The 26,449-nt window shown below is 42.9% G+C and overlaps 1 protein-coding gene across 2 annotated transcripts in view; it reads left to right on the top strand.

The window, feature by feature from the left end:
* SLC12A1 (solute carrier family 12 member 1) overlaps positions 1-23,131 on the top strand; it is a 75,757-nt gene extending 52,626 nt beyond the window's left edge. For both annotated transcript variants that reach the window (XM_081888840.1, XM_081888841.1), the window contains 10 exons: positions 1,044-1,184; positions 6,185-6,291; positions 8,498-8,580; positions 13,120-13,263; positions 14,757-14,888; positions 15,100-15,211; positions 16,646-16,732; positions 19,214-19,349; positions 21,396-21,463; positions 21,882-23,131. In XM_081888840.1, coding sequence (XP_081744966.1) covers positions 1,044-1,184; positions 6,185-6,291; positions 8,498-8,580; positions 13,120-13,263; positions 14,757-14,888; positions 15,100-15,211; positions 16,646-16,732; positions 19,214-19,349; positions 21,396-21,463; positions 21,882-22,017 — 1,146 coding nt within the window. In that variant the 3' untranslated portion in view covers positions 22,018-23,131. The remainder of the gene's footprint in view (positions 1-1,043; positions 1,185-6,184; positions 6,292-8,497; positions 8,581-13,119; positions 13,264-14,756; positions 14,889-15,099; positions 15,212-16,645; positions 16,733-19,213; positions 19,350-21,395; positions 21,464-21,881) is intronic.
* Positions 23,132-26,449: the final 3,318 nt, after the last annotated feature.

The raw sequence follows: 26,449 nt of genomic DNA, 5'->3' as shown, positions 1-26,449 counted from the left end.
CTTTATTTTGTTGGGTGGAATCTTATTTTTCTGTATTATATTTTGTTTCTTTTTACTTTTGTGGTTGTTATGTGTTTTTTTCTTTCGTAAAAACCTAATAAATATATTTTTTAAAAAAAACAAAAAGGTCACAGAGCCCCAAGTGGTGCTATTTGTAGGACTTCCCTGTCTTCCTTAGAAGCTGGAAAAAGCAATGCGATATTCACCTGAAGCTTTTAGTCGTTAGCTGCAACTGGGCTTGATGAGCACATGTTTATCTTTTACAGAACAAGGCTGCTGGGAAGTGACTTTGTTGTTGTTATTTATTTGATTTATATCCCATTTTTTCCTTGAAGGAGTTCAAGGTAGCATATATGCTCCTCCTCCTCCCCATGTTATCCTCAGAACGACCCGTGAGGTCGGTCAGGCTAAGAGAAAGTGACTGGCCCAAGTTCACCCAAGTTCATGGCTGAGAGGGGACTTGTACCCTGCTGTCCGAGTCCCTAGTCCAGCACTCGATGAATGGACATGTGAACTAGCTGTTGTGTTGACACTCACCACTTGGCACTCACCATTCCTAAAACAGGCTGCCATGCCCCCCCCCCAAATACCAACCTGTGAACTTTACTGCATAAACACTATGTAAAAAAAATAAAATGGTTTGCCAATTGAAAACAATTATTTCCAGAATGTAGATCATTAGATTGTCAACGATGTTAACCCCATGCTATTTCCTGCCCCTTGTCGAAGAGCTACGGGGCCCACTTCTCAAATTATATTTTCATACTTGTTTCTGTCAGCTCTCACTATACCTAAGTGGTGTTAACAGGCTTACCCCCTCCTTGAAATAGAAAATGAGTGATGTTGGCAGCAGGTTTCATTTCAAAAGGTTGAATCTCTGCAGAACCTTTGTGGAAATGTGTGTGTGTGTTTTTTTTATCCCCTTCCTTGACATTCTTTCCATCCTCCCCTCGCAGAGCAGATTCGGTTACTCCTTCAAAATCGCACTATTGTGTGATGCATAATACAAAGTCCTCTCCCTAATATATTATTGTGTCACGCAGGGCCCACGCAAGCTGTGCGTTACAGAGATGAACAGCGGCATGGCAACCAAGCAGGCCTGGCTGACAAAGAACAAAAGGAAAGCCTTTTATGCTGCAGTGGCAGCCGACAGCTTTAGAGATGGAGTCAAAAGTCTCCTCCAAGTAAGCTCTTTATTTGCACTGCACATGCAATGAGCATGACTTCAAAGCAGCCTCCGTTAGGTGAAGAATTTCTCTTTATTTGTGAAGAATGCTTGTGTAGATGTGGATAATGTCTTGTAAAGACACAGTGAATCCTGGAGGCACCCCCCCTCCTTCTCTCTCTCTCTGTATTATGGCTTACTTCAGAAATAATTCTGGGTCCAGGCTATGCAGCTAACTAATCAATGCCATATTAAATGGCCCTGTAGTAAATGGAGATGCCTTAAGGATGTCTCACAAACGCCTGAGACTACCCAAACAAGTTCTATTGCATTACATCTAATATTCTATGTGTTATAACATTATGCTGCAACTCATTTGTCATTTAGCAACAGTTTCTTTATCTTATCCACATTGTGTGGCAGATGTTTATACTGAGAAAAAGAACAAGTGAGGCCCCAACATATATGGCAGTGGCTACAAACATAAACAATACCTTAAAGTTTTATCTGGAATGTAAGATCTGTGATGGTATCCAAGTCATTAGTTGATGGTGCAGTCTTCAAAGGATAAACATGCACGTTGTGAACTAGACTTCAACATAATCCTAGATCTCCAAACATATCAGCAGACTAAAGTTGTGAGAAAGTTTTGGGTGACAGCAGAGGATATATTGATTAATATTATCCTTCCTAACTCGCACTAGCAAGTTTCTTTATACAGCAGAGTGCATTTCCCCTTTACACAGCAAGAAGCTGGTTGCAGACTCATGTGAGTCTCTTAAGATAATAAGCAATTCAATCTGGCTTGCCCAGATTGAGATATGTTCTGTTATTCCAGTTAAGACCCCTTTGATCCCTCCTAAAAGAATAAAGACACAACAGTCTTGTTCATAAGTAACAAAAAGTAGTTTTAGTCATGATCAGGCAGAGCACAGCGTGATATCTGAAGGCAGGCTTTAGGCTTAAAGTTACAAATATGTACAAACAGGTTTACCCCACGCGGGAGATAACCTAGGGACTTCTGGCTGACAGCATGAAGCAGGAAGCAGGCAGGACGGAAAAGGAGGGAGGTGGCTACATGACTTGGCCTTTTGCCAGGTCTGGAAAGGTCACGCCCACCTACTAGTCACATGCAGAAGGAAGGATGCTCCAAGCCAGGGGGAACAGGAAGTTTTGACTGGCTGGGCCAAACATTCCCTTGCATGTCCACTCTAGCAAAACAAGGAATGTTGTATTTGACTGCTCCCAGTGGATTACATCCCACAAAAGTTAATAGCCTGCAATTTTGCTTAATTTTCCACTGACTTGCTCCTCCACAGCCAGCACTGATATATTGTTTACTAGCCGCTTAACTACCTACCGTCAAGTAGACTTGTGGAGGAGGGATGGAGTCATTTGTTCCCCCCACACATTAGGAGAATGTCATCTTCTCCTCCCCATTCCCTAGCTGCGCTCCCATGCCAATTGTTAAGGAAGACCCTTTCCTTCCTCTGCAGCTCATGCAGACTCAATGTTGACATCTGTCTATCTCGAGAGACAATGGAAGAGTGTGCCATTGAGGATAAACTCTCCATTGGAGAGTTACAGCACCTGTTGTGGCTGTAGAAACCAATATGGGAAAGACATGTTTTATTGCAGATGGGGCAAATGATAGGGTTGCCATATCCCCAAAAGTGAAAATCCGATTCAGCAAAAAAAAATATCCACCCGGATGCCATTTTTGCAGCCCAATTCACTGGAAAACCCGGACATATGGTAGCCCTAGCAGATGAAGGCATCTGGCTTCACTGTTACAGACACACCATGGCGTTTTTTCAGTCTGCACTCCCCCCCAGCAGTCTATATATATATAATTTCAACATACCAATTATTATACATTCCACAGAACTTCTCATCTTATACAATCTTTTTGGACTTCCATCAGCACCTCTGATGATCCACCATTTTTGTCATTTCTTCTGCATTTCTTAAATTCCTATTGCCTTTAATTATCTTAACTCACAATCCACCTCTTTAACCATTTTTGCAATAATTCAAATAATTTACCTCACAAAACTTCTTGCAAACCTACAAACGTAATCTGGTCATCACAATTACTTTTCAAATAGTCTGTAAATTTACACCAGTCTTCTGTGAATCTCTGGTCCTGCAGGTTTTGAATCCTTCCGGTTAGTTTATCCAATTCTGCATAGTCCATCAATTTCATCCTCCATTCTTCTTTTGTCGGTAATTCTTCTTGCTTCCATTTTTGTGCCAATAATATTCTTGCTGCGGTCATTGCATATAAAAACAACTTACAATCCTTTCTATTTATATCATCTCCTACAATGCTTCTGGTTTCTTAATAAATGTATATTTCAACATTTTTTCATCTCATTATATATCATCTCCCAGAAGTTTTTCACCTTTTTACATTCCCACCACATATGATAAAATTTTCCCTCTTTTTCTTTGCATTTCCAACTTTTATTGCTAACTTTATACATTTTAGCTAATTTAACGGGTGTAATATACCATCTATACATCATTTTCATCACATTTTCCTTTAAGGCATTGCATGTAGTAAATTTTAAACCTTCATTCCATAGTTTTTCCCAATCATTCAACTGTATATTATACCCAATATCTTTGGCCCAAAGAATCATTACCGACTTTACCTTTACTGACTTTCAAATGCCATTCAAGCAGCAATTTATACATTTTGGACAAAATTTTAAATGTTGCCAGCCTTCGTGCCATGTTTGCAGACATCTTTATAATACAGATTTGATCTGCCAATGGGCCTGGTGCCTGAAGCCAGCTCCCCATAAAGTACATCCTTGGAGATCATATCCCGTTCTGTGTACATTACCAAGCCACCGAAGACATCACTGAGACAGAAATGAGAACATGCTGGGAATACGGGCTTGGAAGAGCACGTATTTGTTTCAGGGATGTAACGATCTATCCTTCCTCTGTGAGCCCTCTTACTTGCTTGCATGGAATTTCTGGCTACCTATAGCTACCAGGTGAGCTGTTAAATACACAGCAGCACCACAGGTGAAATCTAATAGATGAAATGATAATAACACTCATCTTCTTTGTCTCTGTATGGAACTAAATGTTACATTCAAATCAAATCAAATACCTTTATTGGCATCACAATATAAAACGTTTCAAATCACTGGGATAAGTAAAGGGACAAGGGTGAAGCTGTCAAGGGTTAAAGAGTCACACTGTGGTCGTGTGCACTTAGATATTCTGCTACGCTCAGTCTATTTCCTGAAGGGATGGTCTGTTGGGAACCCTTGGGTAAAATTGTGGCTAAAAAGGACGCTACCAAAGCAGTGGTATCTTTGTCCCGATCTGCCAGGAGAAACCTCATTTGGCTTCTTCTCGGGGTTGTGGGCCGGAGATCCAACATTTTGCTCAGCATCAGATGGCGAGGTCTCCTGTGTAGAGAGCAATCTAAGACAATGTTGTTTATTGAATCTGGTGCTTCTTGTTTGCAGGCAGGAAAACAGGCTTGATATGGAGTATGTGAGAATCTGCCTTTAGTCATTGCAGAAGGGAAAGTATTTAATCTCGCAAGCATAAAGGCTCTTCAATGGGACGGGAGTAGTAAATTCTTTAGGTATTTGGCACAGGTTCCATAGGATGTTGTGAGACCTAAGGAGAACTCTGGAGAACAAGATCTCAGAGTATGAGGTAGCAAGCACTGTCATGGTCATAGAGCCACTGCTTGATTAATTGGAATATGTGACTTTCGTCACATGCTTCAAGGCTTTAGAGAGCAATGCCCAAACTATGGATTTTGTCATGAATTGCTCTATACCAGGGATGCCCACCTGGCCAATCGTGATGGACTGGTCGATCCCCCAAAAAAGGTCAACAACTTTGACTTTCCTCCCTTAAAAAAGCTAATCAACTATGACCTGACCCCCCCCCCCCCAAAAGGGGTAGATCACTGCCAGTTTTTTATTCTGTGAGTAGATCCCAGTCTCTTGGGAGTTGGCTGTCCCTACTCTATACCATCTGGATGAGATGCGTTCTTCAAGCATAGAGGTTAAGAAGGAGTTAGATGTTGTTCTATAGTGGACTTTCAGCCAGGCCTTGATTGTAGAGAGCCATGCTTTGATTTCCATCAGATGTTGGCCAGTTTCAGCACATAAGGTTAAATAACTTATGCATTTAGGGGCATCAAAGGTCTGACATTCTCAGCTAGCCTTTTAAACATTCCCTGGAGCTCTCTGGCTTGCGCCTCCATTTAAATGGGTCCCGGCCACGCCACGCCCCCAGCCAGCGGATTGGCAGACTGGTTGCTGACATGGCCGGGATCCTCTGGGCAATGTGGGACTTTGTCCCCTCCTCCCAGAGGAGAGTGGGTAGCCACATGGTCCACCGCAACTCCTCCCCACGGTGAAGGGGAGTGGACTTCCAGACAATAACGCACAAATTCTGACCCCCTAAATGTGCTCAGCTAGGTGTGAATTATTTCCTAGGATGCCAGGAATCCTGCAGCCTGATTCAGCAAGTTCAAAGTAAGTCCTGCTGTGTTCAATAGGACTTACAAGTAATTGTATTTAGGACTGCAGCAATAAATTAAATAAAAGGACCTGAATAAAAGGATCTAGTCCTAGATACTAGAACTCTTTACAGTTCATGCCATGCTTTCATAATGGGTGCTGCTACAAACCTGGTGCTATCATGTTAGAAATGAGCACATGAACAGTAACATGAAAACTCCATTGATCTTAAATTATTAAATCGTTTTAATGAGCAGGCATCAGAAAAAAATGCAAATGTATGCTAATTTAGCAAAGCTACATTTCTGTCATCTAAAAACCATTTACAGCCGAGATGATTTAGAGCTAATCTTTATATGTACTGCTTGGGTACAAGCATGAAGGACACTCACCAAATGTAATTTAATCTCAAATCCCTCCAGAACATTACTTCAGTTATCTTTTGCCATTATTTCTCATTTTGGATGAACCTTGCACATGCATCTTGTTAAACACTGCCTCTTAATATTACTAGGCCTCCGGCTTGGGCAGGATGAGACCAAATACTTTGGTGCTTGGATTTAAAAAGGACTGGAAAGAAGCCACCGCAGTAGAAGTTGAAAATTACATGGGTGTCGTACAGTAAGTTGAAGAATTTAGCATGCTGTTTTGGGGCACAACTGGGACTGTTTGCCATCTGTCAATAATAGTGCAGTGTTTCTCAGACATGGGTCTGCAGCTGTTGTGGGACTACAACTCCCATCATCCATAGCTTGCAGGACCAGTGGTCAGGGATGATGGGAGTTGTAGTCCCACAACAGCTAGAGACCCAAGTTTGATGGTGTCACAACAAATAAAGACACCATCAAACTTGAGGATTCCAGTTTCAAACAGTGGACCACACAGTAAGTAGGGAGTAATCAAAACCCCGGCTGGGGAGTAGGGCGACAACAGACCACCGCTACATCTATAGTCCTTGTGCCTCATGTTGGCCAGGGCATAAGATGGTAGCAATGTTTTCAATTTTTGCTGCACCAGTTAGCATAGCTGAGGGACTTGAGAACCACCAGCCCTTGAGGGATCCATGAGGCTTTGGGTCTGCTAGATCTGGTACCCAACCCCCAAATGCCCCATTTTGGGGCTTCCTGTTACTACTGGTAACAGCTTTCCCACCTGATTGGTCAAAACTAGGACCTCCAACATAGCAGAAAACCCCCTCCAATCTGAAGAAGAAGAAGAAGGAGTTTGAATTTGATATCCCGCTTTATCACTACCCGAAGGAGTCTCAAAGTGGCTAACATTCTCCTTTCCCTTCCTCTCCCACAACAAACACTCTGTGAAGTGAGTGGGGTTGAGAGACTTCAGAGAAGTGTGAGTAGCCCAAGGTCACCCAGCAGCTGCATGTGGAGGAGCGGAGACGTGAAGCAGGTTCCCCAGATTACAAGTCCACCGCTCTTAACCACTACACCACACTGGCAGAAAACACAGATTATAACATAATGCCTCCCCACTCCCAGCCATCAACATGAGAAGTTTAGGACCACAACCCCAAACCAATTTCTCCTTCACATGCATATTGGTGTGCAGAGCGAAAGAGTCATCATGCTTGACATTAAAAGCATGTGTTTTGATGGCCACACTACAAATTTTAAGCCTGTTTCAAAACTTTTTAACTGCCATGGCTCCCAGTACAAGAATTCTATAGACTGCAATTTGACCAATTGCGTAGGATGAGTTACAGTATTGGCTACTTACAAAATTACAATTCCTGAAGTTCTTGGAATTAACCGTGACCACTAAGCTAGTTTCAAACTATTTTAAATTTGTCAACCTACACATGCCTTGAAATAGGAAGGTTTCTTTTATTCTGTCATACATTCATTGACTTCATTGGCTTAATTTGAAATGTAAAATTTGGAAATTTAATAAAAAAATATTTTTTTAAAAAAAGGAAAAGAAATAGGGAGGTTTCTCTGTGAAAGAGCCATATGGCTGAGAGCAAAATAACTTGATTAGGCATTTATCTCAAGCAAAATCTACTTTGTGCTTCCCTCCATGGCTCAAACTACAGGTTGCAGGGACTGCCAATATTCTTTCATCTGCATTTTGCTTCATTTCTTTTTTAACCCGAAACAAACTGGAGTTACAGAACCCAAGCAGACAAGTGGCAGGAACAGATAAACTGCATAATTTTTTTTCCTCCTGCTCTCCCCTCCCAAAAAAAACCCAACTCATGGAGCTTTTTCACTGACAGCAAAATGCAGAGAAGATATTTCCACTTGTGGATTAAAAAAAAATCATGGGAAACAGTGATTTTTCCATAGGATGGAAGAATCACTGTGGAAAAATCACTGTTTCCCATGGTTCCCACAGTGATTTTTAAGCCTTTTATTTTAGATTTTTTTTTAGCATACAATATTATTTGCATCAATCCATAATGAAATCAAGATCTTTATAGGGGTTCTTCCGACCTATGGACTCCCCCCCCCCCACTCCTCTCCCTGGTTTCCAATAATTTTCTCTTCTCTTTTCTGCGACTAAATACTTTTATCCAATCTATTAAATCTCCTTTTTCAATACCCTTTATCAAAGTATGTTACAAGTGCTAATCCAATGTTTGCAATGCTCCTTCATATATTCTATATATCAGAATCCAAAAAGCTGGGAAATCAAATCACTGTTGATGGTTAAAGGAGAGAGTGGGGGGAGGATTCCAAATGGACTTTCTAACTTTAGAAATCCATTTGTTTCTCATACTGCTTGTGAAAAATGTCCAAGTAAACTGTCACTGTTCCAATGCTGTGTTAAAACAATTTATATGCATATATACATTTATATTTTGTTCCAGTGATGCATTTGACTTTGACTTTGGTGTGGTTGTTGCTCGAATAAGCCAAGGGTTTGACATATCGCAAGTCCTCCTGGTTCAAGGTATGTTTGGATTTGATATCCTGCTTTATCACTACCCTAAGGAGTCTCAAAGCGGCTAACATTCTCCTTTCCCTTCCTCCCCCACAACAAACATTCTGTGAGGTGAGTGAGGCTGAGAGACTTCAGAGAAGTGTGACTGGCCCAAGGTCACCCAGCAGCTGCATGTGGAGGAGCAGGGAATCGAACCCAGTTCACCAGATTATGAGTCCACCTCTCTAACCACTACACCACACTGGCTTAATGAACTGAACTTCACAAAATTCGTGCTCTAGAGGCATTATTCCTGTAAACAAGCACATTTCCTCAAAAATTCCACTAGTTTCCAAACGCACGAGCTCAATTACTTTTATGGCATGGCCATTGATTTGGTTAATTATCTTCTCTGGAGAGTGGGAACTCTTAAGATATGTATAATTAGTGGGGGATTTTATGCCCCATAGTTGCGATAAAAGAAATCAATTGGAAATCTAGACATAAAAGTGGAGGGGAAGATAATCAATGGGCTAGAAAGCTGTGCTGTCCCTGTAGAATTGTCAGAGAAAGGATTTCAGTAGATAACACTCAATCTGGGCTGGGGGGGGCGAATCTGGTCAGGATTCAGGTCACCAGGTAATAATAGATGAATACTCCCCAAGTGCACAGCAATTCCCACTGTATGTTCAAAGCACTCCCCATTTAGAAAACAGAAGTTCCTGTGCTTGAGGAAATTCTCACATCAGAACTGGCAGGCTATCGTTCAGCCCCGACACCGAGGTCCAGCTCTGAGGAGCTTCTGGCGGTTCCCTCCCTGCAAGAAGTGAGGTTACAGGGAACCAGGCAGAGGGCCTTCTCGGTGGTGGCACCCACCCTGTGGAATGCCCTCCCAGCAGACGTCAGGGAAATAAACAACTATCTGATTTTTAGAAGACATCTGAAGGCAGCCCTGTTTAGAGAAGTTTTTAATGTTTGATGTTTTATCGTGTTTTTAATATTCTGTTGGGAGCCGCTCAGAGTGGCTGGGGAAACCCAGCCAGATGGGCAGGGTAAAGGTAAAGGGACCCCGACCATTAGGTCCAGTCACGGACAACTCTGGGGTTGCGGCACTCATCTCGTTTTACTGGTCGAGGGAGCCGGCGTCCAGCTTCCGGGTCATGTGGCCAGCATGACTAAGCCGCTTTTGGTGAACCAGAGCAGCGCATGGAAACACCATTTACCTTCCCGCCGGAGTAGTACCTATTTATCTACTTGCACTTTGACATGCTTTCAAACTGTTAGGTTGGCAGGAGCAGGGACTGAGCAACGGAAGCTCACCCTGTCGCAGGGATTCAAACCACCGACCTTCTGATCGGCAAGTCCTAGGCTCTGTGGTTTAGACCACAGCACCACCTGCACTGGTATTTACACCCGCAGGGTATAAATGAGATTTTTATTATTATTATCATCATCATCATCACCACCACCACCACCACCACCACCCTGGGATAAGCCCACAGAAGTGGCCAGGAACAGTTAGTAAAAACAGGAAACAACATGTAAACATATCCCAATCCATGATCAAGACCCCTGGGATGAGAATGTTGGAAGGTGAAGGATAGAATGGCAGGTTGGCAGAGGAATATAATCTGAGATCCGGACCTGGTGAACAAGGACCCAAAGTTACAAGGCTTTCAGCACCATGGACAGGTCGCTAGAGCTACCTACCCTAGTCTACTGGAGTTCCAGCTCCAAGTTCCTACATCATTCTCAGCCCAGATTAATCCTCTCAAGCTACACTCCTTGCACCTGCCCCATAGACAAGCAAAGGGCTTTAAAGAGACAGTCCTTCAGCGCTCTGGTTTCACAGTGTTCCGTAGTGCCAGAAGCAGTTTAGTCCTGCTGGCCACACAACCTAGAAAGCTGTCAGTGGAGAAAAGCCGGCTCCCTTAGCCTGAAAGCGAGATGAGCGCTGCAACCCCATAGTCGCCTTTGACTGGACTTAACCATCAAGGGGTCTTTTACTTTTTTAAAAATCAGTTGGTCTTGCCTTTCATTCCAGCGGGTTTCCAGAAGGGAAAGATCCCCCAAAAAATATTAAGAGCAGGGCAGGGAAATATTAAGATTAGGGACCTGTGAAGCTCCAGACGTGACTGGACTGCAACTTCAGCCATCCCTGACCAATGGCCATGCTGGCAAAGGCTGAAGATAGTTTCAATCTGCCAATATCTGGAGAGCAACGAGATTCCCATCGCTAATCTCCAAGAATTAGCTTGAAATCAATATTTGGTTTTAATCATCATGCAAAATTGCAACTCTCTGCTGCCACCTGCTGCCTCTATCCACAGTTTCTATCCTCAAATTGCTCAGAATCCACCCACAAATCCACACACAAATCTCTCTCTTATCAAACTGGAACAGACGGACAAATACAGCTGATTTGTTTGCTGCGTTCTACTATACAGAAAATCAAACTTTTCTTTCCAGCCAAATAATCCCGTGATCTGTGTGGCTAGAATTCAGGACAGGACAATGTTCTATGCTTGTCTCCAGAAGAACTACCTGTTATAATCTCTTGCTTTAAAATAGTGAGGAAACTAGCTGATATGTTGTTTTTTTTACTAATCTGAGATACATCCTAGAAGATTACAATGAAATAATAGCAGATATCAATTCTGTACCATTAGAGTAAAACACAACAAATGCTAAGAAACTGAAATAAGAAAAAGAAGATAAGAGAAACAAATAATAATAATAATAATAATAATAATAATAATAATAATAATAATAATAATAATAATTTATTTATACCCCGCCCATCTGGCTGGGTTTCCCCAGCCGCTCTGGGCGGCTTCCAACAAAACACTAAAATACAATAACCTATTAAACATTAAAAGCTTCCCTAAACAGGGCTGCCTTCAGATGTCTTCTAAAAGTTTAGTAGTTAGTTTTCTCTTTGACATCTGGTGGAAGGGTGTTCCACAGGGCAGGTGCCACTACTGAGAAGGCCCTCTGCCTGGTTCCCTGTAACTTGTCTTCTTGCAGTGAGGGAACCGCCAAAAGGCCCTCGGAGCTGGACCTCAGTGTCCGGGAAGAACGATGGAGGTGAGACGCTCCTTCAGGCAGAATCATAGAATCATAGAGTTGGAAGAGACCACAAGGGCCATCGAGTCCAACCCCCTGCCAAGCAGGAAACACCATCAGAGCACTCCTGACATATGGTTGTCAAGCCTCTGCTTAAAAACCTCCAAAGAAGGAGACTCCACCACCCAGGTATACTGGGCCAAGGCCGTTTAGGGCTTTAAAGGTCAGCACCAACACTTTGAATTGTGCTCGGAAACGTACTGAATCTTAAACAAAGAACTCCCAACATTCAGAATAGATCTAGAGTAAATCTATGTAGAAGACTGGAAATGGGTAAAAAAAATGGTCTGTTCACATTCAACTACAACTTCTTTTTTAAAAAAAGGACAGTCTTTACTTTTAATTTTGATGAAATATGAAAGTGGTCATAATCATGCCAAAATTACATGAGAATGTAATTTAAAGGAAATTATATTTCTGCCACTGTCCTTTCTGTGGAACTAGGTATACTTTCTGTATCACCTTATTTACAGCATTACATTACAAGCAGCTCATTCCTGTATCTGTTTGTTCAGAAGTGATTCCCATGGAGCTCAGTGGGGTTTAGTCCCAAATAAGTGGGTATAGGATTGTAGCCCAAGTCTCTTTCCAATGTAGTACAGATGGGAAGGCCTGGGGGGGTGGAAAAATGGGGGGTGGGACCCAGTGTCAAACTGTTGTTGTTTTTTCAATTTTTCCGGGGGGGAAACAGCTTTGGAAAAATTGGGGGGAAATCTGTTTTTCCCCAATTTTTCTGGGGTTTTTCCAGGCCTTCCCATCTCTACACAGGAGTACTTGTCCAGAATGTAGTGAAACAAAACAGAGAAATGAAATATTTGTGCTGGACACTGACCATGCTTTCAGCTTAAGTTTGCATACATTAGCATTATTAGCATATTGAGCTTAGAAGTCAACATAAGAAACTCTGAAGAACATCCCCCCCCCCCGCGTAAGGATCTATTATGGGACATGGGTGGCACTGTGGTCTAAACCACAGAGCCTAGGGCTTGCCAATCGGCGGTTCAAATCCCCGCAACAGGGTGAGCTCCCGTTGTTCGGTCCCTGCTCCTGCCCACCTAGCAGTTCAAAAGCATGTCAAAGTGCAAGTAGATAAATAGGTACTGCTCTGGCGGGAAGGTAAACGGCGTTCCCGTGCACTGCTCTGGTTCGCCAGAAGCAGCTTAGTCATGCTGACCACATGACCCAGAAGCTGTACACCAGCTCCCTCAGCTAATAAAGCGAGATGAGCGCCACACCCCCGGAGTCGTCTGCGACTGGACCTAACAGTCAGGGGTCCCTTTACCTTTAAGGATCTATTTAATGCAAGGTAATCGTGGCCAATGAAAAGCAATTTCATTCACAGCACATTCACAGAGGTTCAAATGCCACAGATCTAACTGGATCTTATCTGTCTTTCTCAACTCACAAGCAATTATTATTGTCAGTCTTGCATTCTTTTGACAGAGGAATTGAAGAAGCTGGAGCAGGAGAGGCAAGTTCTAGAAGCTACCATTAAGGACAGCGAATTTGAAGATGGAAATGGCGGCATCCAGAGATACTTCAGAAGAGCCGCCAAGCTCAACATTACAAAGACTGTACCCAAAAAAGGCAAGCCCTGAAGCTGAAAGATAAAATACATAATAGCTTATTGGTCACCAACTAGTTTTCCCGAAGAACCAATTTCAGAAGGGAACCCAAGGGTATCCATGTTAACCTGTTGCAACAAAAACTGTCAAGTACAATACTTTTCTGTGTATAAGACGCATCAGAGAGGGAGCAGGGATCTCTTCACCTGACGCGCATGACCTTTTCTGTTTTAATATCCTTCTGAACTTACGCTAGCAAGTTCTATAACTTAGCAGAGTTTTACATTCCCCTTTTTAACGCACAGTGGGTAGCTGGTTGCAGGCTTGTTTAAGCCTCTCACTATTAGCTTTCTGGTAAGTTCCCTTATATCTCCCTTAAAAGAATAAACACACCACAATCTTGTGTAAAGTATATAGCAGAAGTTTACTCACATTCAGTTCACAGTTGGATCCCTGAAGGCAGACTTAGTTACAAAGTACCGTATTTTTCGCTCTATAAGATGCACTTTTCCCCTCCTGAAAAGTAAGAGGAAATGTGTGTGTGTGTTATGGAGCGAATGCAGGCTGTGCAGCTATCCCAGAAGCCAAAACAGCAAGAGGGATTGCTGCGCAGCGATCTGGCGTTCTGGCTTCTGGGATAGCCGCGTGAAGCCGCGTGAAGCCTCTTCAGGGCAGGGGGAGCGTTCCTCCTGCTGCCCTGAAGACGCTTTGCTTTGCTTTCGCTGAAGCTTTGCGCTTTGCGTTGCTTTCGCTGCTTTTTACTGCGCAGCAATCCCTCTTGCTGTTCTGGCTTCTGGGATTCAGAATTTTTTTTTTCTTGTTTTCCTCCTCCAAAAACTAGGTGAGTCTTATGGTCTGGTGCGTCTTATAGAGTGAAAAATATGGTATATACATGTGGGGGGTTAATCCCAGTGACTGCAGCCTGATAGTCACTGCAGTTCACACAACGAAAGGAAGATGGAAAAGAGAGAGGAGGGCTGCGTGTCTTGTGGGTTTGTTACCTGCCCAGGTAAGGTCACGCCCACCTCTAGTCACATACAAGAAGAGGTATGTCCCTACCCAGGAGGAAACAGGAAGTTCCGACTGGCTGGACCAAACATCCCCTTGCATGTCCACTCTAGGAAAACAAGGAATGTTGTACTTGACTGCTATCTATGTATCACATCCCACACAAAGGCAGTTTGAAATGCAGTGTGGGTAATGAACAAACTCACTGCATTTCAAGCCACTAATCTCACAGCCTTTTGAACAACTGAATGACACTAACCAAACATAATTCAAAGTAGCGACAAGTTGTTTAAAAACAAAAGAGGGTGGTTCTCACTCACTTCGCTCTAGTAAATCCATGCTCCGTCCCCTGGGTTATGAAACTTAAATGTATGATCCATGAAGTGCTCAAAGGCTAAATAAGCATTTCCCATTGTACTTAACTGCCTTCCAAGTGCTAAGCTGGTGTGTTGTGGAGCACTTTCGGTGATTGTGCAGAAAGGCTCTGAGCATGTCCTCTCCTTTCAGAAAGCAGCATTAGCACAATCTCTTCGATGCATGTTGGGGAATTCAATCAGCGGTTGCTGGAAGCCAGCGCTCAGTTTAAAAAAAAGCAAGGGAAAGGTACCATTGACGTGTGGTGGCTGTTTGATGACGGAGGTAAGTCGCTGAAAGGAACATCACACAGTGATGGCGTGGGGGAGGCTGAATAGTCAAGGTAGGGTTTGCAAAATAAAAATAAATAACCAATTATCTGAAAAATTTAAAAAATCGGGGAACACAATTTTAATAGCAATAAAAGTGGCTTTTTATTTTTATGCGTTGCTCTAGTTTTGGTATATATTTAATTTAATAAAATCTGTCTACGCAGGGTTAATACTTCTAATTCCCTACATGCTCACCCTCCGCAAAAAATGGAAAGATTGTAAATTAAGGATTTTTACTGGTGGAAAAGTCACTCGCCTGGAAGAGGAAAAGCTAATGTATGTATAGCTTTAATGTTCTGCTTAAGGTTTCGTTGCTTATAAAGATTATTTGTGCATGAGACGAGGGGAAAGAGAGAGGGGAAATTGCTGTTGATGACCTTGTACTATCAGTCCTAACTGCCTGTTACAGGGTCCTTTTAAGAATTACAGAGACAATTTTTTTTGCACTTGGGCAAAAAAAATGAGAGGCACAAATACAAGATGGGTTACACCTGGCTTGAGAGCAGTACATGTGAAAAGGATCTAGGAGTCATGCTTGACCACAAACCTGACATGAGCCAACAGTGTGACGCGGCAGCTAAAAAAGCCAATGCAATTCTGGGCTGCATCAATAGGAGTATAGCATCTAGATCAAGGGAAGTAATAGTGCCACTGTATTCTGCTCTGGTCAGACCTCACCTGAAGTACTGTGTCCAGTTCTGGGCACCACAGTTCAAGAAGGACACTGACAAACTGGAACGTGTCCAGAGGAGGGCAACCAAAATGGTCAAAGGCCTGGAAACGATGCCTTAGGAGGAACGGCTAAGGGAGCTGGGCATGTTTAGCCTGGATAAGAGGAGATTAAGGGGTGATATGATAGCCATGTTCAAATATATAAAAGGATGTCACATAGAGGAGGGAGAAAGGTTGTTTCTGCTGCTCCAGAGAAGCGGACACGGAGCAATGGATCCAAACTACAAGAAAGAAGATTCCACCTAAACATTAGGAAGAACTTCCTGACAGTAAGAGCTGTTCGACAGTGGAATTTGCTGCCAAGGAGTGTGGTGGAGTCTCCTTCTTTGGAGGTCTTTAAGCAGAGGCTTGACAACCATATGTGGAGCTATCTGAAGTGCTATATAAATTCTACATATTAGTAGTAGTCTCAAACCTGCATTATTCTCTTAACATTGTTAGTTTGGAGATATTTTCAGTGTTACAAAACATGAAGAAGAGTGGTATCTGAAGAAGTGTGCATGCACATGAAAGCTTATACCCAGAACAAAGTTAGTTGGTCTCTAAGCTGCTACTGAACAATTTTTAAATTTATTTTGACAAAACATGCCCTCTGTCTGCTCTTTTTCAAGATAAGCAGGGTCTGTTATGGTATCAGATTAGAAGAGGTCTGCATGTTGAAATTCCTGCATTGCAGGGGTTGGATTAGATGAGCCTCAGGATACCATCCAACTCTACTTTTCTGTGGTTCTATGACTGTTACTTGGTCCTGAAAATAATGCAAGTGCTGCAGCCCATGTAAAGCCCACTGGTTTTACTTCCCACTGCTCTTGGTTTTCAGCTATATCAACTAGCTCATCCATGCCATGTTCACCACATTCTATAACTGAGAAGTACCAATTAATGCACCTTTACTACAGTTTAACTCTTTAACTAGTTATTAATTTATCAGCATTATGAATCACAATGCTAAAAATACACCTTTCCTTTTGTTTTCAGGATGGCTTCACTTTTAAGCAAGTTCAGAATAAAGTTTGCTGACATTCACATCATTGGTGATATCAATATGAAACCAAACAAAGAGAGGTAAGATCAGCTTTTAATAATGATGATGATGATGATGATGATGATGATGATGCTGTGATCCTATAACACTTACCTGGAAGTAGGCTTCATTGAACTCAATGTGGATTAGTTCTGAGTAGGAATGTGGGTGGTGCTGTGGGTTAAACCACAGAGCCTAGGGCTTGCCGATCAGAAGGTCGGCAGTTTGAATCCCCGCGACGGGGTGAGCTCCCGTTACTTGGTCCCTGCTCCTGCCAACCTAGCAGTTTGAAAGCACGTCAAAGTGCAAGTAGATAAATGAGTACCACTCCAGCGGGAAGGTAAACGGCATTTCCATTCACTGCTCTGGTTTGCCAGAAGCGGCTTAGTCATGCTGGCCACATGACCCGGAAGCTGTACGCCAGCTCCCTCGGCCAGTAAAGCGTGATGAGCGCCGCAACCCCAGAGTCATCTGCGACTGGACCTAATGGTCAGGAGTTCCTTTACCTTTACCTTTAGGCATGTATAAGATGGTACTGTAACTCAGAAATTGAAATAAGTGAAAATACGATTTTAGTAAATTTCTAAATACAAAAGTACTTTTTGACCCAGCACTCCTAAGAGTAGAGTTGGAGAAGGCAGAGGATCAGGCAGAGCAGAGTGCTGGTGTTACACAAAGGTTGTTCCAGCAGCTTTTCCAACCTCCTCCACTGGGGGTTTTGAGCTGGAGTTGCCTTAAACGCATCCCAATCTTAGTTGACTTCTATCAACTGCCTTCATCTGGAGGTCTCCTTGAGATGAAACCTTTATTCCCAAGCAGTACTTGCCTATAGGCTGGCACTTGTCCAGTTGGTCCAGGTTTCCATCTGGTAGTTTGTGACACAGCATCTCCCCTGAGTTTGGGGCCCATTCTGCCTTGATCTCAGAGGCCAAACTCATCCTGCATGTGGATGGCTCCACTTCAGCCTTATCACAGATTTCTGGCTCCTCACTCCCAGATGGAGCCTGACTCCGGACTTGGTGCAAGGCTGGGGCCTCCTGGTCATCATCTGGCAAGGACTCCACCAGTCAAGACATGACACTTGGTGCTGAAATAAGAAATAGGGCCTTCTGTCCTGTCACATGTATTGGACGTTACAGTAATAGCAATCTACACCCATGTTCTGCTGCACTGGTCAGGGGCAAAGGGCTTGTTTGGGCTATTCCATGGTACAAATCTGAGTGTAATGAAAATCTGACAAACTAGTTTAACCAGAGACCATGGCAGGACACTAAGAATCAATACCTGTGGCATAATGACTTGTGCATTCACATGCCAGTTTCTGTGCTGGTCTAGGGGGGAGATTACCGTGGGGCGATGTCCAGGACCTGAGTTGAGGGTTGGCAGACAGTCCTCCTCGGGCGAAGCAGGGTCCACAGTGGGAAGCCAGGCAAGGACAGGAACTCTGGGGAAAACAGGACTGGATGCTGGCTGAAAAAGCTCTTCAACGACGTTGCTCCCGCAACCTGGGACCGGGCTGACTGGCCTTTATCTTCTCTGAGGCCAGGGGCAGTCCCGGCCCCCAGGAGACCCGCCTCTCCTGGCCTTAAGGCGAGCACTCCTCCTGGGAGAAACCAGTTCCCTTCGCCTCTCTGCCCTGAGCCTCTGCAGTTCAGGAGAGGCTGAAGGTTTACTGGACCCAGGGGGAGACTCACCTGCAGGCACTGAGTCCTCAACCACCTCTGGAGCCAGAGTGGATTCACCTGGTGCCTGCTCCTGAGGATCCGGCACAGGTGCAGGCGCTTCAGAATCAAGGCCCTGCCCCAGTTCAGCCGGCCCTGGAGGCAGGGACTCCTGTGCAGGCTGGGATTCCTCCGGTTCAGCCTCTGAATCAGATTCCCAGGCCATCACAGTTTCGTATCTCTGAAAAGCTATTATTGACAAACTATAGTCGCAATTCAAGACAGAATTAGGTGCACATTGAAGTGTAGCCCAAATGCTGGATTGTGGCCTCCCCCCTCCCCCCTTTTTGTTGTTGTTGTTGTTGCTTCCTCCACAGTTTTAGCAGGCATAGGCAAACTCCGGCCATCCAGATGTTTGGGACTACAATTCCCATCATCCTGTTAGCTAGGGATGATGGGAATTGTAGTCCCAAACATTTGGAGGACCGGAGTTTGCCTATGCCTGGTTTTAGTAATACAGCCAAACAACAGGAGTCAAAACAAGGAAAAGAGAAAACTATTGTTTTCTTCTTGTGTACACAGAAATGAATGTAGTATACTTTGCTGCTATGTTTTATTTTACAGTTAAGATAGATAAAAAGCTTAGCAGTGACAAATGCAGACCTGTCTAGACAAGGTGTTTCCACAATGAAGCTGCTTATATATAACGGAGCATAAAATCTGATGCATGAAGTCTAAAGATTTTGTATGAAATTCAGCCACAATTCCAAAGCCAACAGAGTCTATCCCATTCTAAGGTATATCTGTGAAATAATGAGTTAGAGTCCCGCTGTGATGCCTCCTTTATAATTTCTGTTCCAGCTGGAAATTCTTTGAAGAGATGATTGAACCATACCGCCTTCATGAAAGCTGCAAAGATTTAACAACTGCTGAGAAATTAAAGAGAGAGGCACCGTGGAAAATCACTGATGCAGAGCTGGAAGCAGTCAAGGAAAAGGTAAAGAGCAATACCTGCCATTACTTTTGACATTGTGGAATGGCTAAGTCAAAAAGGAAAATTGTGCACAAGCACTACCTGAGAACAATAAGGCAAATCTGGTAGGTCACAAAGGAAAAAGAGAACCTAGCTTCATTAGCAGTCAGCGAATTGGTGAGCATCTCTTTAAATGGTGAAGTTTGGCAGAAAACAGGATTTAATTTGAACCCCTTGTATAGAGTTAATGCAGGTGCACTGCTACTAGTCAAAACAGCTGCTGAATGATATTCTTTATTTATGGCATTAATTTGTCCAGAGGTGACAGGCTTTAAAGACACTGCTTCTAATGTTTTGGGATGGACTGGTTCCAATTGACAGTAATAAACCACTAGACCAAGGGCATATGCGCAATGAAATATTTACCAGTTTTAACACGGCCCTGTGGTCTAAACCACTGAGCCTCTTGGGCTTGCCGATCGGAAGGTCTGCGGTTCAAATCCCCGCGGCGGGGTGAGCCCCCGTTGCTCCGTCCCAGCTTCTGCCAACCTAGCAGTTCAAAAGCACACCAGTGCAAGTAGATAAATAGGTACCACTGCGGCGGGAAGGTAAACGGCGTTTCCGTGCGCTCTGGTTTCCGTCATGGTGTCCTGTTGCACCAGAAGCAGTTTATTCCTGCTGGCCACATGACCTGGAAAGCTGTCTGTGGACAAACGCTGGCACCCTTGGCCTGAAAGCGTGATGAGTGCCGCAACCCCACAGTTACCTTTGACTGGACTTAACCATCCAGCGGTCCTTTACCTTTACCCAGCCTCTGCACTTGGCCTGTGGGACTCTCTGCAGGCCACCCACCTTTTCACAGGCCACACCTTCCTTGAGTGCTTCTGCTAGGCTGGAATGTGCCCATGATCTGTGATAATGCTTCTGGTTTTCCTGGATCGAGGATGGAGAGATGGTGTGTGTGTGTGTGTGTGTGTGTAAACCTCTGCCTTTTGCATGGCTGGAATATTATCTACTATACAATGACAAATATATTGATTGCTCTGCTTCCTTTACACATAGCCCCACCTGTCACTGCTTTAAGGGCCTGGGAGGTTGCCCATGCTGGAATCTGGGCTATTGGGCTAAGAAAGGTCCCCTGTGTGGAAGAATCCCGGGAACTGCAATTTGGGTAGGGGGCTATGGGTTGTCTGCATCACATTTCAAGTCCCTAACAGAGCAATGTTACTCCAAGGGTCCTTGGGAAGAGGGAGTGAGAATTCAGTTTAAGGACACCATCCTATCCACCCTTATGCTGGAAATAAATTCCATTTAATATAGCGGGGCTAAACATGCTCTTTAAGTTGCTGATATAGATATGCCGCAGCTATTGAATGTAACAAAATGGGAAGCAGAAAAGTAAAATTACTGGAAATGTTGAAGCCATGGAATAAAATTGCTTTTGCGGGCGGGTGGGGGGGGGGCGGTACGTAAGAGGCAGAAATTTTTTTTATGGGGGGGAATTAAAAATGCAAAAAAATAAAAAATAAAAATGCAATATCATTGCCCAGGCAAACTTAGTTTGGAAATATGCTGTGTCATCTGGGTAGGGAGCATTCTATAGACAAAGTACATTATATTCTATATTTCCTCCAAATAAGTAAAGGATTCTCTGCTAAAGGTGCCTGTGGAAACTGGGAAATTGTTGATCTTCAGTAGGATCATCAACACAAAATCATGCAACAAATGAGTTTTAAGAGATTAAAAAGTTAATCTCACTGGTTCATGTCTCTTAAGTGAAGTTATACTTTATAGCCATCAGTATTTCATTATGCAGCAGACTAAAAATAATTTTTGGTGCATATTAATATGGCAATGACAACAGAATATGAAATGTTTCAGGGGGTTGTTTTTTAGGTTTTCCTCAAGCAATCATAAACTTAATGCTTCCAGTTTGCAGCCCATATAATTTAGACCAAGTATGACTTACAGAAGTATGGCCTGTGTGAATTTTTTATGATCACTAAACTCTGCTTTAAGTCAAGACCCCCAGTTTTTTTATTGCAGTAAATTTTGTTTCTTTTTAAACAGAGCTACCGCCAGGTCCGTTTGAACGAACTCCTTCAGGAACATTCTAGGGCTGCTAATCTGATTGTTCTGTAAGTGACACAGATTTAATTTTGATTTGTTCAGAAAGCAAGCCAAACTTTGCCAGGAGATTTTTAAGCGAGAACTCAAGGACAAAGGACAGTGGTTCAGTGAGGTTCACTGGTATCTATAAGGCCCTGTACTGTATTTGAAGCTGTTAATGGGAATGAAAGTAATGTACTGTACGTGCTTTTGTTGACTTTTTAGCTAAGATTTTTGTGCTATTATTTGATTGTTCTTTTTAAGTGTACTTTTTTTAATCTGAGCAAGGATTTGTAAAAATGGCACCTCTTTAGTAATGACTGGTCATTTCAAATGACATTCAGGGATGGAAAAGGCTCAGATAGTGGTTGAAATGTTATTTGGAGGGGAATATTGTTGTATTACTGAAGAATATTACTAATACTTTCATCCTATTCCATTCAACAGGACTCTACCAGTAGCAAGAAAAGGAATTATATCCGATTACCTCTATATGGCTTGGTTAGAAATTCTCTCAAGGAACCTGCCTCCAGTTTTGCTCGTCCGAGGCAACCACAAAAACGTGCTAACGTTCTACTCTTAGCAAGCAAAACCTGGAATCTAATATATGCATTTTGTACATATCAGTGACACAAACGTATTTTTACAAACGCTGAAGAGCAACAGGGTCCCAGGATCTGACACTTTACAATATACACTTCAACAACTGAAAACATCACTTTGATGCCACCATTTGACAGCAAAATCCAAATCATATATATATAGATATACACTAAAAACCAATTCGAGTCTTCCTATGCTCATGCTTACATAGCCAAAACTGCAATACCAATGCAGAAGAGGTCTCAGCAGACTTGCAGTAACCCCAAAGATGGTGGAATAACAACCAATTTGCAGGGAGAAAACTAAGGTGAAGAAAGAAACCCATAGAGCTTCTAACCTCACCTGTTTTCCAAGTAGTTCAGTTGCCACACCACAACCAGGTACCTTCACTATTGTTTGTTTTCCATCAGTGATAGGGGATTTGGGTGTGGTCCTAGTCCTTTCCAACCAATATAATAGGAACATTAGAAGTTGTCTTATACTGAGTCAAATCATTGGTCCATCAAGCTTATTACTGTCTATACTGACACAGCAGCTCTCCTGGATTTCATAGAATGATAGAATTGTAGAGTTGAAAGGGACCCTGATAATCATCTAATCCAACCCTTTCCAATGCAGGAATATACAGCTGTCCCATTCAGGGATTGAGTCTGCAACCTTGGCATTATCAGCACCACGCTCTAATCAACAGATAGATGCTGTAATCAATTTCAGATAGTAGTTCCTCTCAGCCTTTCCTGGAGATCTAAGATGAGACCTTCTGGGTGCAAAGCAGATGCTATATATCCAGCTACGCCTCCTCCCCAAATTATTTGGGGAAGAATTACATTAGATTAAAATGAATTTCAAGAGATGAATGTCAATCATACTAAATCAACTCTGTAGGTTTCAAGTCAAATTTAATTCAATGCCAATCTAAAATTTTCTAAGATTTCATCTGAACAGCATCATTTATTATTCTAGATTTATAATTTCAAGGAATATAATGAAATGCATTTGTGATAGATTTCCACAGGGCCTTGAAATGAGTTTGATATTAAATATTTTAAATGTGTTCTAGTATGACCTGATTAGTAAAAAAAAATGCTTTTTCCTTGGACTTGCAACAATATGTTGAATATTTCAACATGAAATCAACTAACGTGAATTAAAATATGACTTCAATGATTTTATAATGTATGTTTTGATGTATTGTTTCTGTTTTACCATTAACATCAAACTCCGGGTGACGGGTAGCCTGTTGCAGGCCTCTAGCATCTTAAAGACAAACAGTACAATCCTATGAATGATTGCTGGGAAGTTGTTCCGTGTTTAATAGAGTTTACTCCTTTGTAGGTGTATTATGGATGATAGCTGGGTAAGTAATCTAAACCCTTTATCTGCCATCTTGGAGAGGGTTTGGATGGAGCGGAGATTTCTCTCCACCCAGCCTAGCCCAGCCCAGCCCAGCTGTGCCAGCAGAGAAGCTCCATCGGCAACAAGGAAGCTCCTCTGGCAAATGTACCCCAATGCACTGGGCCCCAATGGTAGCCTCCAATGGCATCTCTGCTTAGAGTGGCCAGCAGATTCATGCAACAGCAATAGGCTAGATCCAGGCCAATTCATTGTGCCAACCTAGGAACATTTCTTGCCCCTGGCTATCACTTTTTGCCCTGGTCAGCACAAGCACTGGAGGTCTGGCATTGCCTGTGCCATTCCATCAAGCCCCACCTCTGCCTGGCAGGAGTTAGGGTGGCACCATAAGAAAGCAAACTGAAAGCCACTATAAAGTTGACTGAGGGCTGTTAAGGAATCTCCAAGAGGTACAAAGGTAGGGCAGTATTTAAGCTGCCTGAAATCTATCTACACACTGGTAGAAAGCTTCCTGCCAGTAGAGTGTGAGAAAAATTTGTGGGTGGGTGGCAATAGATCTCCTCTAAAGCCACCAGCCAAGGTGGTGCCAAGTATATTGCTCTGCTGTCCCAGCGCCGGATTTAGGTTTGATGAGGCCCTAAGCTACTGAAGGTAATGGGGCCCTTTATAAGTCCAGCTGTCCTTTGTCAACAACAAATTGTCGCTGTTTTTTGTGTTGAATATATGCCATGCAACCAGTCCATGCAGCATGTAGGCACCCTATATATAGAAATGAGCAAACCAGTGATATTTTAGGGAGCAGGCTAGCAGGCGGGGCCCATTACTTGCATCATAGGAGCCTACACAACACAAAACACTGTTGCTGTATGTAGGTTTTAATTTTTTTCTTATATTTTGGAAATGTACATCCAGGTGTTTTTTCCTTTGAATTTTTTAGGGCCCCCCAAGAGAGTGGGGCCCTAGCTATAGCTTGTTTAGCTTATACGTAAATCCGGCACTGTGCTTTCCTTTGGACCACATCAGTGAGGCCGAGGGGGGTGGTTTTGTCGTCTGGGCAGTACCTCCATATACACTGTCTAGGCTTGCACCTCAGAGAGGTCACTTTGGTGCGGCTATTGCAGCAATAACAACACAGGAGGTAACAGTTACGAGTTGCCGGTCTCTGCAGCCACAGCAGGCGCTGTGATTCTCCAAAAGTTTGACTTTGCACCGGAGGCGCACTTCATTGTCTCTCGAGACAGACAGGTGCCAACAATACATACACCTGTGGGGGTGGAGGGGGAGAAATGCAAAACAGTCTGTGACAGTTCAAATGAAGTTTAAAGGTGCAAGCAAGGTTCACAACTGTATTTGCTGATAATACAGTCATCTTAAATTGCTAATAATCTAATATGGCTTACATGCTCTTCAAAGGCATATGGTAGCTTTTCTCAAGTGCTGACAATTAAAATAATTTTGCTATGTAACAGTTCTATTTACATTGCTGATATCACAATCATAAGAACACTTTCAAACAGGCCCCATTGAATACACTGGGGTTTGCTACCAAAAGAGGTCAGAGTACTTTTCCTGTTTTGAACTTTTGCACTTAGGGGGAAAAGGTAATTAAAAGACACTCATTTACACCTCCAACACCCCCCTGTCACTTTGTGCTCCCCTAGATAATTGCACCGCCATTAAGGGTTGGCACCTACTTTGGGAACTACTGGGTTAGTAGCAGACTAGAACCTGGGAGACCAGGGTTCAAATCCCCACTCATCCATGAAGCTCACTGGGTGACTTTGGGCCAGTCACCGCCTCCCAGCCTAACCTACCTCACAGGGTTGTTGTGAGGAGGAAACAAGAAGGAAGAAAACTATGTATAGCTCCTTGGAAGAAAGGTGGGGTTGCAATGCAATCAATAAATGGTGACAGGTGACTAATAAATGTTGGATTACATAATGAAATTCCGTGATTTTGTTTTGTTGACATTTCTAAGAATTTGGGTTGGCAGGAGCGCAGAGTCCGATCACAATGTTAGAAGCTCATCATGCAGTCGAAACAGGTTTTTATTTTATTTTATTGTAATTGATTTATTGTATTTCTATGCCACTTTTCATTCAAATGAATCTCAAAGTGGCTTACAAGCAGTAAATAAAAATAACATAATAAAACATCACAAATACAGTATACATTATATAAAATAACAAATAACAGTGTTTTTTGTACAGTGGTACCTCGGGTTAAGTACTTAATTTATTCCGGAGGTCCGTTCTTAACCTGAAACTGTTCTTAACCTGAAGCATCACTTTAGCTAATGGGGCCTCCTGCTGCTGCCGCGCCGCCAGAGCACGATTTGTGTTCTCAACCCGAAGTACTATTTCTGGGTTAGCGGAGTCTGTAACCTGAAGCGTATGTAACCTGAAGCGTATGTAACCCGAGGTACCACTGTATTGTAATTTATTAACAAAACAGCAACTAAAAAAAACAAGCTAATCACTATTTTACTTTTCTTTTTGACAATGTAATAATAATAAATAAAAATTTGCACCCCACCACCAAGACCATTCCACTGTAACTATCCAACCTCCAAAATTTCAACACCTCTTGCGATGGTTTGACCCCTTTCCATTTCAACAGTACAAATTCTACAAATACCTTCCGTATCTCCTCAAAATCATTCCTCCTGCATATCTAACCTTAATATGCACATGTTAATTTATCATTAACAGCTATGTCCCACACCTCTTCACACAGTTCTTCCATCACATTACAGCAAGTCCTGATTAACAAATCCATACGGAATTTAAATATCTATAAAGCAGCATATGAACAACATTAACAAAATAGCAACTAAAAAAAACGACCTTAGCGCCTTCAAGTTCACACGTGCACTCCAGGCTTCCTCAACCTTGGCCCTCCAGATGTTTTTGGCCTACAACTCCCATGATCCCTAGCTAGTAGGACCAGTGATCAGAGATGATGGGAATTGTAGTCTCAAAGCATCTGGAGGGCCGAGGTTGAGGAAGCCTACTCTACATCATGACTCATAACCTTCGACTAAAAGAGCAAAATCAAGA

Source organism: Podarcis melisellensis (assembly GCF_964234715.1).
Source record: "Podarcis melisellensis genome assembly, chromosome: 14".
Classification (NCBI taxonomy): Eukaryota; Metazoa; Chordata; class Lepidosauria; order Squamata; family Lacertidae; genus Podarcis; species Podarcis melisellensis.
This window is presented reverse-complemented; position numbering and strand designations above follow the sequence as displayed.